Source organism: Hyla sarda, chromosome 7 (assembly GCF_029499605.1).
Source record: "Hyla sarda isolate aHylSar1 chromosome 7, aHylSar1.hap1, whole genome shotgun sequence".
NCBI lineage: Eukaryota > Metazoa > Chordata > Amphibia > Anura > Hylidae > Hyla > Hyla sarda.
The window spans coordinates 233,454,819-233,472,751 of NC_079195.1; the positions used below are offsets into that span (position 1 = coordinate 233,454,819).

Sequence of the window (17,933 nt, forward strand, 5' to 3'; positions counted from 1 at the left end):
GTACAAATAAAGCTTTAATGTGTACAAAAAAAAAAAAAAAAACCTCCACTGTATGAAGCCTCCGCTTCCCGACAGACACAGCTTCCCTTCCGGCGCACGCTAATGACGTCATGTCACGTGCATCTTGTTGTCAAGGCTATTCGCGTTTCCTATTGGAAGCTGAAAACGTCCGTCACGATTTAACCCCGCCCGCTGTCTAACGAGAGCCAATCAGATGTTAATAAGCGGGAAGGAGAGGGCGTGTCTGTGGCGGCAGCGTGGGGACGACGGGACAGTGAGTAGAATTTTTTTTATTTTATATTACGTTTCTGACCATTTATGACGCCTCCTGATGACGTCATGGATTTTAAAAGTCATTTTGATACAATGTTGCAGGCGCCGGTTACATTGTCACGTGGCCTGGTGCAGTGGTTTTCAAACCCTCTGACAAAACTACAACTCCCAGCACAGCATGGCGGCCTTCAACTGCTTGGTCATGATGGGAGTTGTAGTTATACAACAGCTGGAGGGGTGCAGGTTGTGGATATTTATAAATAAAGTTTATTGAATTGTCGCAGTTTGTTCTGGTTCATGATTCGCCGCAGGTCGCAACCTCTGTGCAGTAGAGATGAGCGTTTACCAACCCATGTGCCTCCAGCTGTTGCTAAACTACTACTCCCAGCATGTCCGGACAGCGATTGGCCAGTGTTTCCCAACCAACGTTCCTACAGCAGTTGCAAAACTATAACTCCCAGCATGCCTAGACAGTGTTTCCCATCCAGTGTGCCTACAGCAGTTGCGAAACTACAACTCCCAGCATGCCCGGACAACTGTTAACCAGTGTTTCCCAACCAGCGTACCTACAGCAGTTGCAAAACTATAACTCCCAGCATGCCTAGACAGTGTTTCCCATCCAGTGTGCCTACAGCAGTTGCGAAACTACAACTCCCAGCATGCCGGGAGAGCGATTGGCCATTGTTTCCCTACCAGCGTGCCTACAGCTGTTCAAAACTACAACTGCCAGCGTGCCCAGACAACCGTTAACCAGTGTTTCCCAACCAGTGTGCCTACAGCAGTTCCAAAACTATAACTCCCAGCATTCCCAGACAACCGTTAACCAGTGTTTCCCAACCAACGTACCTACAGCTGCAGCAAAACTACAACTCCCAGCATGCCCGGACAGCCGTTGGCTGTCCGGGCATGCTGGGAATTGTAGTTTTGCAGTGGCAAGAGACCCACTGATCGGGCAACATTGGTAGAGATGATCAGGGAACATGGTGGTTTTGTCCCAGCTAAAAATGACAATAAAAATGACAGAAAAGATCCTTAATCCAGAATCCGATAATCCGAAAAGTATAAAGTCCGGGCAATACAGCGACAGTCAGTCACCCGGAAGCTATAATAATAATAAATTTAGAGATGAGTGAACTTACAGTAAATTCGATTCGTCACGAACTTCTCGGCTTGGCAGTTTTTTTTTTTATTAAGTACCCTAGTATACAAGTTTTAAGATCCAGAGGCAGGTCGATATCCCATACAGCACCTATATATCCAATAATTTCTTCCCAATACCGCCTGATATCTAAGCAGCTCCAAAACATATGTATGATGTAATTCCTGTCCTCAGAGCCTCAGCCGAACAGGGAAGAGACACTGACCTGGCCAGTTGTTTTATGGACTACTACCGGCTGGAATCGATACTTAGGACTTGCTTAGCCCTTGGCGCCTATTCCCCATCTTTTCGGTTCTCCTCATACTAAAGCTACACCACGGCCTGGAGGTCACGGTGAAGGACGCCCAGGCTGCCGCCCGTATTTTCAACTACAAACCCCAGCGAGTCTACAAACTCATCAAGGTGTTGTGCCCTCAGCACAACGCTACACGGTAAGGTGCAAAAGACACGGCCACATGTCAACCCACCTTATGATTCTCCACTAGGAACGCATCTCTTCTTTTTTTATATATATCTCACATATCTCTAGAGGGATATTCACTTCTTGACTGATATAAAAGTGAGTAAAACTCCACAAACATATTTAAGATTCCTAAATTCCTCGGCTCGGCAGTTGGTGACTTTTCCTGCATAAATTAGTTCAGCTTTCCGGTGCTCCCCTGGGCTGGAAAAGGTGGATACGTTCCTAGGAAAGAGTCTCCTAGGACTGTATCCACCTTTTCCAGCCCACCGGAAAGCTGAACTAATTTATGCAGGAAAAGTCATCAACTGCCGAGCCGAGAAGTTTGTGACGAATCGAATTTACTGTAAGTTCGCTCATCTCTAATAATAATAATAATAATAAATAATAATTTTTTTATTATGATAATTCTTTATAATCTATAAAGCGCTAAAAACCTTTTGTGTGAAAAAAAAAAGTTATGACCACTTTTTTGGAATTGATCGTTGTAAACCGCGTCCTGTGGAAGAAGCAACAAGGAACTCTCCAGAAGGAAGTAGAACGTGTCGGCTGTGGACAGGCCGGACGGATGGGGGATCGGGGGGGCCTGAATTACGCCCACGGGTGATCTGCATAAAATCACGGCACAAGCGCGTTTTTTTTAATGCAAATCGTGGTAAATTTGTGATGTTTTTGCTGCCCCCTGGAGGTCTATATGTGCATGTGACTGCTGGGTGGGCCGGGGCCCCCAGTCCTGCACCGGCCGCGGATTCTGTCATCACTTTCTGTCATCCTGTCCTGGATCTTCCAGAAAATTCTCTCCCAACCTTTTTTTTTTTTCTCCTGAATACACGACCACAACGAGGAGATGTTTTCCTGGGGCCGTGTGGTTGCCATGACGTCACAGACTTTGCGCCAATCAGTGTGTGTGTGACCGGAGCGGCAGAGCTAACACTGCGACCGTCGGTCCGGACGCCTCCACCTTGCGCTCATACCAGGAGAAGACACCGGGGGCTTAGGGCATGATGAGAGTTGTAGTGTATCTCCTGAATAAGATAGTTCCCGGTATAACGTACGATTCCTCTCTTAGCAGAATGGGCCGCTCCGCCATTAAACGAGCAACCACGAAAATGCCAAAGAAGGAGCCGGCGGCCTCCAGGAAACGTACCGGGGCCCAGAACACAGGTAAGAAGCCAAAGACGGGGAAGGGGGATGTATTGTGGGTGATCAGATGGGGATGAACGCTGTTCTCATTACAGACCCCGCCCCCCTGACTCCAGCGTACCATACATTCACCGCGGAGGAGACAGACACACTCAGGAAGGGCGTCCTCACCTGGTATGACCGATGCAAGAGAGACCTGCCATGGCGGAGACTGGTAAGATATCACAAGGCAGCTCAGATATCCTGTCTAGTATTATACCCCAGAGCTGCACTCACTGTTCTGCTGGTGATGTCACTGTGTACATACATTACATTACTTATCCTGTACTGATCCTGAGTTATATCCTGTATTATACTCCAGAGCTGTACTCCCTATTCTGCTGGTGAGATCACTGTGTACATACTTTACATTACTTATCCTGTACTGATCCTGAGTTATATCCTGTATTATACACCAGAGCTGTACTCACTATTCTGCTGGTGAGGTCACTGTGTACATACATTACATTACTTATCCTGTACTGATCCTGAGTTATATCCTATATTATACCCCAGAGCTGCACTCACTATTCTGCTGGTGAGATCACTGTGTACATACATTACTTATCCTGTACTGATCCTGAGTTATATCCTGTATTATACTCCAGAGCTGTACTCACTATTCTGCTGGTGAGGTCACTGTGTATATACATTACATTACTTATCCTGTATTATACCCCAGAGCTGTACTCACTATTCTGCTGGTGAGGTCACTGTGTACATACATTACATTACTTATCCTGTACTGATCCGGAGTTATATCCTGTATTATACCCCAGAGCTGTACTCACTATTCTGCTGGTGAGATCACTGTGTATATACATTACATTACTTATCCTGTACTGATCCGGAGTTATATCCTGTATTATACCCCAGAGCTGTACTCACTATTCTGCTGGTGAGATCACTGTGTACATACATTACATTACTTATCCTGTACTGATCCTGAGTTATATCCTGTATTATACCCCAGAGCTGTACTCACTATTCTGCTGGTGAGGTCACTGTGTACATACATTACATTACTTATCCTGTACTGATCCTGAGTTATATTCTGTATTATACTCCAGAGCTGCACTCACTATTCTGCTGGTGAGGTCACTGTGTACATACATTACATTACTTATCCTGTACTGATCCTGAGTTATATCCTGTATTATACCCCAGAGCTGTACTCACTATTCTGCTGGTGAGGTCACTGTGTACATACATTACATTACTTATCCTGTACTGATCCTGAGTTATATTCTGTATTATACTCCAGAGCTGCACTCACTATTCTGCTGGTGAGATCACTGTGTACATACATTACATTACTTATCCTGTACTGATCCTGAGTTATATCCTGTATTATACCCCAGAGCTGTACTCACTATTCTGCTGGTTGGTAGTGGAAACAGTCAGTAAGCCTGTGGAGGCCCTTGTGATTGGGGTAACATCATGCAAATTAGGTCCAATTAACACTAAATGTTACTGTTTGTTTCTATAGGATGTAGAGTCCTTGGTAACAATTATTGGTTTTCTATTATAATAGAGGAAATCACTTTATTTTAGGCCAATGCGGAACCTGACTTGGACCGCAGAGCTTATTCAGGTAAGAAACATGTGACTGATATCATCCTCTTATAACGCTCCAGTACTGATATAACCTCTATATATTACATCATATGTGATGATATCAGCCGCTCCTCTTATAACGCTCCTACTGATATAATCTCTATATATTACATCATATGTGATGATATCAGCCGCTCCTCTTATAACGCTCCAGTACTGATATAACCTCTATATATTACATCATATGTGATGATATCATCCGCTCCTCTTATAACGCTCCAGTACTGATATCATATATGATGTAATATATAGAGATTATATCAGTACTGGAGCGTTATAAGAGGAGCGGCTGATATCACATATGATGTAATATATAGAGGTTATATCAGTACTGGAGCGTTATAAGAGGAGCGGCTGATATCATATATGATGTAATATATAGAGATTATATCAGCCGCTCCTCTTATAACGCTCCAGTACTGATATAACCTCTATATATTACATCATATGTGATATCAGCCGCTCCTCTTATAACGCTCCAGTACTGATATAACCTCTATATATTACATCATATGTGACTGATATCAGCCGCTCCTCTTATAACGCTCCAGTACTGATATAATCTCTATATATTACATCATATATGATATCAGCTGCTCCTCTTATAACGCTCCAGTACTGATATAATCTCTATATATTACATCATATGTGACTGATATCAGCCGCTCCTCTTATAACACTCCAGTACTGATATAATCTCTATATATTACATCATATGTGATATCAGCCGCTCCTCTTATAACGCTCCAGTACTGATATAACCTCTATATATTACATCATATGTGATGATATCAGCCGCTCCTCTTATAACACTCCAGTACTGATATAATCTCTATATATTACATCATATATGATATCAGCTGCTCCTCTTATAACGCTCCAGTACTGATATAACCTCTATATTACATCATATGTGATGATATCAGCCGCTCCTCTTATAACGCTCCAGTACTGATATAACCTCTATATATTACATCATATGTGATGATATCAGCTGCTCCTCTTATAACGCTCCAGTACTGATATAACCTCTATATATTACATCATATGTGATGATATCAGCCGCTCCTCTTATAACGCTCCAGTACTGATATAACCTCTATATATTACATCATATGTGATATCAGCCGCTCCTCTTATAACGCTCCAGTACTGATATAATCTCTATATATTACATCATATGTGATGATATCAGCCGCTCCTCTTATAACGCTCCAGTACTGATATAACCTCTATATATTACATCATATGTGACTGATATCAGCCGCTCCTCTTATAACGCTCCAGTACTGATATAATCTCTATATATTACATCATATGTGACTGATATCAGCCGCTCCTCTTATAACGCTCCAGTACTGATATAATCTCTATATATTACATCATATGTGATGATATCAGCCGCTCCTCTTATAATACTCCAGTACTGATATAACCTCTATATATTACATCATATGTGACTGATATCAGCCGCTCCTCTTATAACGCTCCAGTACTGATATAACCTCTATATATTACATCATATGTGATGATATCAGCCGCTCCTCTTATACCGCTCCAGTACTGATATAATCTCTATATATTACATCATATGTGATGATATCAGCCGCTCCTCTTATAACGCTCCAGTACTGATATAATCTCTATATATTACATCATATGTGATATCAGCCGCTCCTCTTATAACACTCCAGTACTGATATAATCTCTATATATTACATCATATGTGATATCACCCGCTCCTCTTATAACGCTCCAGTACTGATATAATCTCTATATATTACATATGTGACTGATATCAGCCGCTCCTCTTATACCGCTCCAGTACTGATATAATCTCTATATATTACATCATATATGATGATATCAGCCGCTCCTCTTATACCGCTCCAGTACTGATATAATCTCTATATATTACATCATATGTGATGATATCAGCCGCTCCTCTTATAACGCTCCAGTACTGATATAACCTCTATATATTACATCATATGTGATATCAGCCGCTCCTCTTATAACGCTCCAGTACTGATATAACCTCTATATATTACATCATATGTGATGATATCAGCCGCTCCTCTTATAACACTCCAGTACTGATATAATCTCTATATATTACATCATATATGATGATATCAGCCGCTCCTCTTATACCGCTCCAGTACTGATATAATCTCTATATATTACATCATATGTGATGATATCAGCCGCTCCTCTTATAACGCTCCAGTACTGATATAATCACATATGATGTAATATATAGAGATTATATCAGTACTGGAGCGTTATAAGAGGAGCGGCTGATATCATCACATATGTAATATATAGAGGTTATATCAGTACTGGAGCGTTATAAGAGGAGCGACTGATATAATCTCTATATATTACATCATATGTGATTATATCAGTCGCTCCTCTTATAACGCTCCAGTACTGATATAATCTCTATATATTACATCATATATGATGATATCAGCCGCTCCTCTTATAACGCTCCAGTACTGATATAATATGTGACCTGTAATAACTGGTGTCTCCGCAGTCTGGGTGTCGGAGGTGATGCTGCAGCAGACTCAGGTCTCCACGGTCGTCGACTATTACACCAAGTGGATGAAGGTGCGGATCGGGGAGCAGGGGAGGATTATGGGACAACTTGCGGCACGTCTGGTAACGTTCTTGACTCTCTGTCCTGCAGACATGGCCGACACTACAGGATCTGGCGATGGCGTCTCTGGAGGTGAGTAACGTGTTACGTTTCTAGGGGCCTGTGCAGACTGACTGTGACGGTGCGATGCTCTGCAGGAGCTCACAGCATCACAATATATCAAGTATTTGGCCCTATACAACAGTGGTCTCCAAACTGTGGACCTACAGCTGTTGCAAAACTACAACTCCCAGCCGTTGGCTGAACGGGCATGCTGGGAATTGTAGTTTTGCAGTAGCTGGAGGCACCTTGTTTGGGAAACACTGGCTTAGATACACATTGCTGGTTAGATACATGCTACTGCTTCGCTACACATTGCTGGTTAGATACATGCTACTGCTTAGATACACATTGCTGGTTAGATACATGCTACTGCTTAGGTGCACACGAACAAACTGCTGATTAGATACACGCTGACACAATGCAATTAGATACACACTGCTGATGAGATACACAATGACAATCTCCTGGATTGTCAGTGATTTTTAATCTGTGGCCCTTCAGATGTGTCAGAACTACAACTCCCAGCATGCCCAAACAGCTAAAGGATGTCCAGGCATGCTGGGAGATATAGTTTTGCAATGGCTGGAGGACCCTGTTTGGGACTTGAAAATTTATTTTTTATTGGGGATTTTTGGGGTTAAAGGGGTTATCAAAGAATGGAAAGGCAGAGCTAATTTCTTTCAAAAACAGCTCCTCGTCTGTCCCTAGGTTGGGTGCGGTATTACAACTTGGCTTCATTCACTTCAATGGAACTGAGCTGCAGAACCGCACCCAACCTGGAGACAGACAGGGAGCGGTTTTTGTATGGAATTAACTCTTTCTAATCTGAGAACCCTTTTAAAGGAGAATAGCTGTTTAACTCTTTCTGTGCCCCTCAGGAGGTGAATGAGAAGTGGTCCGGGCTGGGATATTACTCGCGGGGTCGGCGGCTGCACCAAGGAGCCCAGAAGGTTTGTGGACGTCGTCTTCTCCGCTATTTAACCCTTTATTGGGGTGGCTACACAATTCGTTGATCTTTCTCCTTCTCTCTCCTCCCCCAGGTTGTGCAAGATTTGGGGGGCCACATGCCTCGCACAGCGGAGGACCTCCAGAAACAGCTGCCGGGGGTGGGCAGATACACAGCGGGGGCGGTGGCTTCTATATCCTATGGGCAGGTAAATATCACATCCTTACACCCCCAAAGTGCTGGTCGCCCCCCCGGGATGAACCACAGCGCTGGTCGCCCCCCCGGGATGAACCACAGCGCTGGTCGCCCCCCCGGGATGAACCACAGCGCTGGTCGCCCCCCCGGGATGAACCACAGCGCTGGTCGCCCCCCCCCCCCCCCCCGGGATGAACCACAGCGCTGGTCGCCCCCCCCCCCCGGGATGAACCACAGCGCTGGTCGCCCCCCCCGGGATGAACCACAGCGCTGGTCGCCCCCCCCGGGATGAACCACAGCGCTGGTCGCCCCCCCCCCGGGATGAACCACTTTGTCTTCTCACTCCTGGCAGGTTACAGGCGTCGTAGATGGAAATGTCATCAGGGTTCTCTGCCGCCTGCGGAGCATCGGAGCCGATTTTACCACCCCGGCTGTCACCGATGCTTTATGGTAAGATTTTTGCAACTTTCTAACAAAGTTGATGTCCAAATGATTTTTAAAAGCTCTGCTTGCTGTCAGTAAAAGGAACCATTTTGTTTACATTCAAGGGCTGCCCTGACCTAGGACTTTGTTACAATGTGTCAGCGTTGTCGTTTTGCCCCCAGACTGATCGCTTTTCCCTTCACGAATATATTGTAACCTCAGCTCTTTCAGCAGTGTCGGTCTTCAGCTTCTAAACAGGAAGGATTTCTCCTGACAGCAAGCAGAGATCTTGAAAATGAGAATCTGTTAGAACGTTTGCTGAGGATGTGGAGAATCGGTGACATTTAACACTGTTATTTATTCCACTTTAGGAATTTGGCGAATTCTCTTGTTGACCCGAATCGGCCGGGAGATTTTAACCAGGCGATGATGGAATTGGGTGCGACGGTCTGCACGCCGAAAAAAGCGCTCTGTGGTGAATGTCCCGTGCAGGGCCTGTGCCGGGCGTACATGAAGGTGAGGAGACAACCGGTGCCCTGTGCTGTCCCTGCGGGGGGGGGGGGGGGGGGGGCTGTGCTATGGACAGGATGATTTTGTAATACACAATTACAGGCTGTGATGCAGCTGCGCCCCCTAGTGATCAGCTGTAATCTGCAGGGAGACTATTAGGAGGTAAGATCCCCTGCAGCGCCCCCAGAGGCATAGTGAGGTATTACATCAATCCTCTTGCTATCGCTCGATTACTCTGGGTCCTCCATAGACGAATCTTCGTAGCTGTTACAAACCCCTCAGCTCTATTAATATGCGGCTTTGTCCTGTAGGTGGAGCTGGACTCTGCATCCTCCCTCCAGAAATTTCGGAAAAAAGGATCGAACACTCAGAAAGGTTCCATCTCTGACATTGAGGAATGTGGTGAGTGTCCTCAGGGGAGAGTGAGTGTCCTCAGGGGAGAGTGAGTGTCCTCAGGGGAGAGTGAGTGTCTTCAGGGGAGAGTGAGTGTCTTCAGGGGAGAGTGAGTGTCCTCTCTGTATTGTGCACACAGGATCCTAATTCGCCATCTGGTGCAGGCTTTGCATATCAGATCCTGCCATATGGTGCTGTGCCCACTGGGGGGGTCCGTAGGGCGCTGTGCCCACTGGGGGGGTCCGTAGGGCGCTGTGCCCACTGGGGGGGTCCGTAGGGCGCTGTGCCCACTGGGGGGGTCCGTAGGGCGCTGTGCCCACTGGGGGGGTCCGTAGGGCGCTGTGCCCACTGGGGGGGTCCGTAGGGCGCTGTGCCCACTGGGGGGGTCCGTAGGGCGCTGTGCCCACTGGGGGGTCCGTAGGGCGCTGTGCCCACTGGGGGGTCCGTAGGGCGCTGTGCCCACTGGGGGGGTCCGTAGGGCGCTGTGCCCACTGGGGGGGTCCGTAGGGCGCTGTGCCCACTGGGGGGGTCCGTAGGGCGCTGTGCCCACTGGGGGGGGTCCGTAGGGCGCTGTGCCCACTGGGGGGGTCCGTAGGGCGCTGTGCCCACTGGGGGGGTCCGTAGGGCGCTGTGCCCACTGGGGGGGTCCGTAGGGCGCTGTGCCCACTGGGGGGGGTCCGTAGGGCGCTGCGCCCACTGGGGGGGGTCCGTAGGGCGCTGCGCCCACTGGGGGGGTCCGTAGGGCGCTGCGCCCACTGGGGGGGTCCGTAGGGCGCTGCGCCCACTGGGGGGGTCCGTAGGGCGCTGCGCCCACTGGGGGGGTCCGTAGGGCGCTGCGCCCACTGGGGGGGGTCCGTAGGGCGCTGCGCCCACTGGGGGGGTCCGTAGGGCGCTGCGCCCACTGGGGGGGGTCCGTAGGGCGCTGCGCCCACTGGGGGGGGGGTCCGTAGGGCGCTGCGCCCACTGGGGGGGGGGTCCGTAGGGCGCTGCGCCCACTGGGGGGGGGGTCCGTAGGGCGCTGCGCCCACTGGGGGGGGGGGTCCGTAGGGCGCTGCGCCCACTGGGGGGGGGGTCCGTAGGGCGCTGCGCCCACTGGGGGGGGGGGTCCGTAGGGCGCTGCGCCCACTGGGGGGGGGGGTCCGTAGGGCGCTGCGCCCACTGGGGGGGGGGGTCCGTAGGGCGCTGCGCCCACTGGGGGGGGTCCGTAGGGCGCTGCGCCCACTGGGGGGGGTCCGTAGGGCGCTGCGCCCACTGGGGGGGGTCCGTAGGGCGCTGCGCCCACTGGGGGGGGTCCGTAGGGCGCTGCGCCCACTGGGGGGGGTCCGTAGGGCGCTGCGCCCACTGGGGGGGGGTCCGTAGGGCGCTGCGCCCACTGGGGGGGTCCGTAGGGCGCTGCGCCCACTGGGGGGGTCCGTAGGGCGCTGTTGCGGGGGACACCTGTGCCGCATTACCTCTCTATCCTGTACTCTGATAGTTATGACCCCTTTATATACCAGGCATTTATGAGCTGTGACTGACACATTGTAACAGAACTGCTCAACAGCTGCAGCCGCCTCCTGTCCGCTCTGCCTCCCGCCCGGTGACCAGTGGGACCGCAGCCTCGGAGTGGCCAACTATCCGCGCAAATCTGCCAAGAAACCATCAAGAGAGGAGCAGACGGTGACCTGTGTGTGGGAGCGATGCGGAGAGCGGGGGACCCCCCAATATCTGCTGGTGCAGAGACCCCAGAAAGGTGACACAATGTGACTCTGAGCTACAGTGGGGGGAAAAGTATTTAGTCAGCCCCCAATTGTACAAGTTCTCCCCCTTATAAAGATGAGGCTGTAATTGTCATCATAGGTTATAACCTCAACTATGAGACAGAATGAGAAAAATCCATAAAATCACATTGTCTGATTATTATAGGATTTATCTGCAAATTATGGTGGAAAATAAGTATTTGGTCACCTACAAACAAGTAAGATCTCTGGTTCTCACAGACCTGTAACTTCTTCTGTAAGAGTCTCCTCTGTCCTCCACTCATTACCTGTATTAATGGCTCCTGTGTGAACTTGTTATCAGTATAAAAGACACCTGTCCACAACCTCAGTCACACTCCAAACTCCACTATGGCCAAGACCAAAGAGCTGGCGAAGGACACCAGAAACAAAATTGTAGGCCTGCACCAGGCTGGGAAGACTGAATCTGCAATAGGCAAGCAGCTTGGTGTGAAGAAATCATCTGTGGGAGAAATTATTAAAAAATGGAAGACATACAAGACACTGATAATCTCCCTCCATCTGGGGCTTCACACAAGATCTCATGGTGTCAAAATGATCACAAGAACGGTGAGAAAAAATCCCAGAACCCCACGGGGGGACCTAGTGAATGACCTGCAGAGAGCTGGGACCAAAGTAACAAAGGCTACCATCAGTAACACACTACACCGCCAGGGACTCAAATCATGCAGTACCAGACGTGTCCTTCTTAAGCCAGTACATGTCCGGGCCCGTCTGAAGTTTACTAGAGAGCATTTGGATGATCCAGAAGAGGATTGGGAGAATGTCATATGGTCAGATGAAACCAAAGTAGAACTTTTTGGTAAAAACTCAACTTGTCGTGTTTGGAGTAGAAAGAATGCTGAGTTGCATCCAAAGAACACCGTACCTACTGTGAAGCATGGGGGGGGGGGGCGCGGAGACATCAGGCTTTGGGACTATTTTTCTGCTAAGGGACCAGGACGACTGATCCGTGTAAAGTAAAGAATGAATGGGGCCATGTATCGTGTGATTATGAGTGAAAACCTCCTTCCATCAGCAAGGGCATTGAGGATGAAACATGGCTGGGTCTTTCAGCATGACAATGATCCCAAACACACCGCCCGGGCAACAAAGGAGTGGCTTCATAAGAAGTATTTCAATGTCCTGGAGTGGCCTAGTCAGTCTCCAGATCTCAACCCCATAGAAAACCTTTGGAGGGAGTTGAAAGTCTGTGTTGCCCAGCGACAGCCCCAAAAAACATCACTGCTCTAGAGGAGATCTGCATGGAGGAATGGGCCAAAATACCAGCAACAGTGTGTGAGGACCTTGTGAAGACAGAAAACATGTGACCTCTGTCATTGCCAACAAAGGGATATAACAAAGTATTGAGATGAACTTTTGTTATTGACCAAATACTTATTTTCCTCCGTAATTTGCAGATAAATTCGTTAATAATCAGACAATGTGATTTTATGGATTTTTTTTTCTCATTCTGTCTCATAGTTGAGGTTATAACCTATGATGATAATTACAGCCTCATCTTTATAAGGGGGAGAACTTGTACAATTGGGGGCTGACTAAATACTTTTTTGCCCCACTGTATATACAATGTATCCAAACTACATCCTATGTATCCGATCTCCTGGCACTGACCGCTGTATCCATATACCCACCCACCATACAGGGCTCCTGGCTGGGATGTGGGAGTTTCCCAGCATGCTCCTGGAGAAGGCGCTGACTGTGAAGGAACGGGAGGATGTTCTGCGCAGCCGCCTGCAGGAGGTGACCGGGTGTGAGGCGCCAGAGCAGGATCCGCACTATGTGGGGGAGGTGAGTCGTCCATTAACCACGTAGCTGCTCTGTAATAGTGGGACCCAATATCCCTATGAATGGCGCCAGTATAACTTCACTAGCAACCACTGACACTGCGCAATTTTCTGTGAAATGATGCAAAAACTCCCAACTAGTGTGCCTCCAGCTGTTACAAAACTGCAACTCCCAGCATGGGATATATATAGATAACACAGGATCCGCCATTCACTATAGGTGATGTTTACAGATACTTTCCTCCCCTTTACTTTACACGGACCTCAGCACAGGTCACAGAGCATGCCTAATACTTTCCCATAGAAGTCTATATATAATATCCACAGCTCAATGACCTCTACACAGGTCACAGAGCATACCCACTATACTCTCCCATAGAAGTCTATATATAATATCCACAGCTCAATTCCTCCCTCTCTCTGTATAGATCAGAGCATGCCCACTGCACTCTCCCATAGAAGTCTATATATAATATCCACAGCTCAATGACCTCTACACAGGTCACAGAGAATACCCACTATACTCTCCCATAAAAGTCTATATATGATACATAGCTCAATTCCTCCCTCTCTCTCTGTATAGCTCAGAGCATGCCCACTGCACTCTCCCATAGAAGTCTATATATAATAGACACAGCTCAATTCCTTCCTCTCTTTGTACCGGTCACATAGCAAGCCCGCTGCACTCTCCCATAAAAGTCTATATATGATACACCGCTCAATTCCTTCCTCTCTCTGTATAGATCAGAGCATGCCCACTACACTCTCCCATAGAAGTCTATATATAATAGACACAGCTTAATGACATATGCACAGGTCACAGAGCATGCCCACTATATTCTCCCATATAATTTTATATATGATACACAACTCAATTCCTTCCTCTCTCTGTATAGATCAGAGCATGCCCACTACACTCTCCCATAGAAGTCTATATATAATAGACACAGCTTAATGACATATGCACAGGTCACAGAGCATGCCCACTATATTCTCCCATATAATTTTATATATGATACACAACTCAATTCCTTCCTCTCTCTGTATAGATCAGAGCATGCCCACTGCACTCTCCCATAGAAGTCTATATATAATAGACAAAGCTAATTTCTTTCCCTGGACAATGACCTCTGTACAACTCACAGAGCATGTCCACTACTCTCTTCCATAGAAGTCTATATATGATAGACATAGCTCAATTCCTCCCTTGTCTCTATACAGGTCACAGAGCATGCCCACTATACTCTCCCATAGACGTCTATATATAATAGCCACAGCTCAATTCCTCCCTCTCCCTGCACAAAGACCTCTGTACAGGTCACAGAGCATGCCCACTAATCTCTCCCATAGAATTCTATGTATGATAGACTCAGCTAAATTCCTCCATTTCTCTATACAGGTCACATAGCATGCCCACTATTCTCTCCCATAGACGCCTATATATAATAGCCACAGCCCAATTCCTCCCTCTCTCTGTACAGGTCACAGAGCATGCCCACTATACTTTCCTGAAGGTGTTATAGTAAGATTGTGTGTGTATACAGAGCAGAGTATGCATCAGTCTCTTATGTGGTCACCAAGTGCTTGTCCTATACCAGTGGTCTCCATATGTTGCTCTGAGCATGCTGGGAGTTGTAGTTTTGTAACAGCTGGAGGTCGACAGTTTGGACATCACTGCTGTAGTGTATGGGCAGCCACAATGGACCTCCAGCTGCTGCAAAACTATAACTTCCAGCATGGCCGGACAGCCACAGCTGTCCGGGCATGCTGGGAGTTATAGTTTTGCAACAGCTGGGAAACACTTGTAGAGAACGTTGGGGGTTTGGGGTGACATGACTCCATACGGTCACAGTCAGTAATGGCGCCCTCTCCTGGCAGGTCGTCCACATCTTTTCTCATATCAACCAGACGTACCTGGTCTACTTCCTTCGTGGCGTTTCGGTGAAGGCGGAGGAGGTTGAGTGGCGCTCGGCGTTGCGTTGGGTCACCAGGGAAGAGTTTCTGGAGTCGGCCGTCCCCACTGCCATGAAGAAGGTAAATGCGCAGACGGCTCCGGTCCTGCGGCTGCGCAGAGCATTGCTCTCTGATTCTACATTCACCCCTATCCCGGCCTAGTTATGGCTGATAACAGAGAACAATACAATGTCAGGTGTCTCACACTGTCCTCCCTGCTCTTCCAGATCCTGAAGTTATGCGAGGGTCAGAGGTTACTGGGCGATGTAGCAGAGCCGGTGAGTACCCGTTCCGATTCTGCAGCCTCTGCCGTTCCGGCTTCTTATTACAGCAACGTCTGTTTTCTCTTCTTCAGTCCAGAAAGCGGAAAAAGGACGTCGGGGCCATCGAGCCGCCCGCCGGGAGAGCCAAGGTGGACAGCAAGCAGAGGTCTATCCAGAGCTTCTTCACTGCCACCGCCAAGAAGTGACCCATCGCAACGCTTTTTAATCCTTTTTGAAGTTTACAAGATCTCTGCTTGTTGTCAGTGAATGGGAACCTTCCTGTTTAAATTCACAGCCTGAAAGAAGCGTACAAGTGGATACAATGTAAAAGATCAGTCACTTCTGGTTTGCAACAATGTATCAGCGTACGATTTCCCCAGCCTGTCACCTTACAGAGGCTGGATGCAATTGCAGCAAACCCTCAGCTTTGAAGAGGACACTAACAAGACAAGGAATTCAGCTTTTAAATCAGTGTTTTCCCCAACCAGTGCACCTCCAGCTGTTGCAAAACCATAATTCCCAGCATGCCCAGACAGCTGTTGGCCAGTGTTTCCTGACGGATGTGCCTCCAGCTGTTGCAAAACTACAACTCCCAGAATGCCGGACAGCTATGGGTCAGTGTTTCCCAACCGATGTGCCTCCAGCTGTTGCAAAACTACAACTCCCAGCATGCCCGGACAGCCAACGGCTGTCCGGGCATGCTGGGAGTTGTAGTTCTCCAATAACTAGAGGCATACTGCTTGGGAAACAGTAGCCAAAGGCTGTCCGGGCATGCTGGGAGTTGTAGTTTTGCAACAGCTGGAGGCACATCGGTCAGGAAACACTGGCCAACAGCTGTCTGGGCATGCTGGGAATTGTGGTTTTGCAACAGCTGGAGGTGCACTGGTTGGGGAAAACACTGCTCCAGACCTTAACAAGTATATGTTCCTGTTTACTGACAGCAAGCAGAGATCTTGAATCGAATTACAAAATCTGTTTCAAAGTTGCAGAAGTTTGGACGGTTCTTTTGGATCAGTGACAAGAATGTCGCTCCTGTTTTATGGGAAGGAATCATGTGACCCTGAGGGGCTCAGCCGTACATTATGGGGGGTCCCGACCCTGAGCCCCACAATAATGGATTATTTTATATAGATATAACCTTTTATAATTGATACATAAATATTTTAATAATTTTTTTAAAAATAATAAAATCTTTTTGTTACAGTGTGTCGCCTCATTTCCCGGCTGTCGATAAAGTCAATATAGGGGAGAGAAAAATAAAATGCACCCGCGCCATTTATAGAATAACGTTTAATTGATGTAACCCTAAAGCCGAAACGCTGCGGTGCGAGGGTAACCTGCGCCTTGTAGTTCTCCAATGTCGGCTGCTGTTCTGTCACTCCCCCATGCTTTACACTGCAGTTCAGTTCTATTAAAGGGGTACTCCGGTGGAAAACTTTTTTTTTTTTTTTTAATCAACTGGTGCCAGAAAGTTAAACAAATATGTAAATTACTTCTATTAAAAATCTTAATCCTTCCAGTACTTATTAGCTGCTGAATATCACAAAGGAAATTCTTTTCTTTTTGGAACACTGAGCTCTCTGCTGACATCATTAGCACAGTGCTCTCTGCTGACATCTCTGTCCATTTTAAGAACTGTCCAAAGTAGGAGAAAATTCCTAAATCAAACATATGCTGCTCTGGACAGAGATGTCAGCAGAGAGCACTGTGCTCGTGATGTCAGCAGAGAGCTCGTGTTCCAAAAAGAAAAGAATTTCCTTTGTAGTATTCAGTAATGGAAGGATTAAGATTTTTTAATAGTTATTTACATATCTGTTTAACTCTATATTTAAAGGGGTACTCCCTCTGCTGTCCATTTTAGGAACTGTCCAGTGCAGCATATGTTTGCTATGGGGATTTTCTTCTCCTGACAGTTCCTAAAATGGACAGCAGAGGTCAGCAGAGAGCACTGTGGTCATGACATCACAGAAAATGCATTTCTCTTTGTATTTCTCTTTAGTATACAGCCCCTAAAAAGTACTGAAAGGATTAAGATTTTTTTAATAGAAGTGATTTACAAATCTGTTTAACTTTCTGGCACCAATTGATTTAAAAAAAAAAAAAAAATTTCCACGGGAGTACCCCTTTAACCACAATGGTCCCCTTCAGGAGCCAGGGATCATTTTATATACTAAATTTCCAAAACCCCGGGGCACAAGATTCCTTTAGGGACAACACGTTAAAATAACTTTTATTGTATATATCAATTATAAAACTTCCAAAGTACATCATGTGACAATAGTTAAAA

At 47.2% G+C, this 17,933-nt stretch overlaps 2 protein-coding genes across 7 annotated transcripts in view; one reads left to right on the forward strand and one right to left on the reverse strand.

The window, feature by feature from the left end:
- The window catches only part of TOE1 (target of EGR1, exonuclease), a 12,772-nt gene extending 12,581 nt beyond the window's left edge, over window positions 1-191 (reverse strand). Inside the window, exon 1 of the mRNA XM_056533107.1 lies at window positions 44-191. Within this exon, the coding sequence (XP_056389082.1) occupies window positions 44-112 (69 nt within the window). The 5' untranslated portion in view covers window positions 113-191. The remainder of the gene's footprint in view (window positions 1-43) is intronic.
- Window positions 138-16,146, forward strand: MUTYH (mutY DNA glycosylase). Of its 6 annotated transcripts, none has more exons than XM_056533103.1 (16): window positions 138-274; window positions 2,962-3,056; window positions 3,131-3,249; window positions 4,629-4,668; window positions 7,234-7,307; window positions 7,387-7,428; window positions 8,277-8,348; window positions 8,439-8,552; window positions 8,892-8,989; window positions 9,334-9,478; window positions 9,784-9,874; window positions 11,409-11,597; window positions 13,289-13,434; window positions 15,309-15,464; window positions 15,611-15,661; window positions 15,739-16,146. In XM_056533103.1, the coding sequence occupies exons 2-16, from the start codon at window positions 2,966-2,968 to the stop codon at window positions 15,850-15,852; spliced, it is 1,542 nt and encodes a 513-aa protein (XP_056389078.1). In that variant the 5' UTR covers window positions 138-274; window positions 2,962-2,965; the 3' UTR covers window positions 15,853-16,146. The 6 variants fall into 6 exon arrangements, with proteins under 6 accessions (XP_056389078.1, XP_056389081.1, XP_056389077.1 ...); XM_056533106.1 differs by having other exon boundaries at window positions 144-274; window positions 2,965-3,056; XM_056533102.1 differs by lacking the exon at window positions 138-274 and adding an exon at window positions 334-516.
- Window positions 16,147-17,933: the final 1,787 nt, after the last annotated feature.

What these genes read in the sequence shown, in the direction of transcription:
- MUTYH (XM_056533101.1), top strand. Translation starts at nt 2,894, where the DNA reads ATGATGAGAGTTGTAGTGTATCTCCTGAATAAGATAGTTCCCGGTATA. An exon ending in TACCGGGGCCCAGAACACAG is followed by an intron (nt 3,057 to 3,130) that starts GTAAGAAGCCAA and finishes TTCTCATTACAG; the next exon opens with ACCCCGCCCCCCTGACTCCA. An exon ending in TGGGCGATGTAGCAGAGCCG is followed by an intron (nt 15,662 to 15,738) that starts GTGAGTACCCGT and finishes TCTCTTCTTCAG; the next exon opens with TCCAGAAAGCGGAAAAAGGA.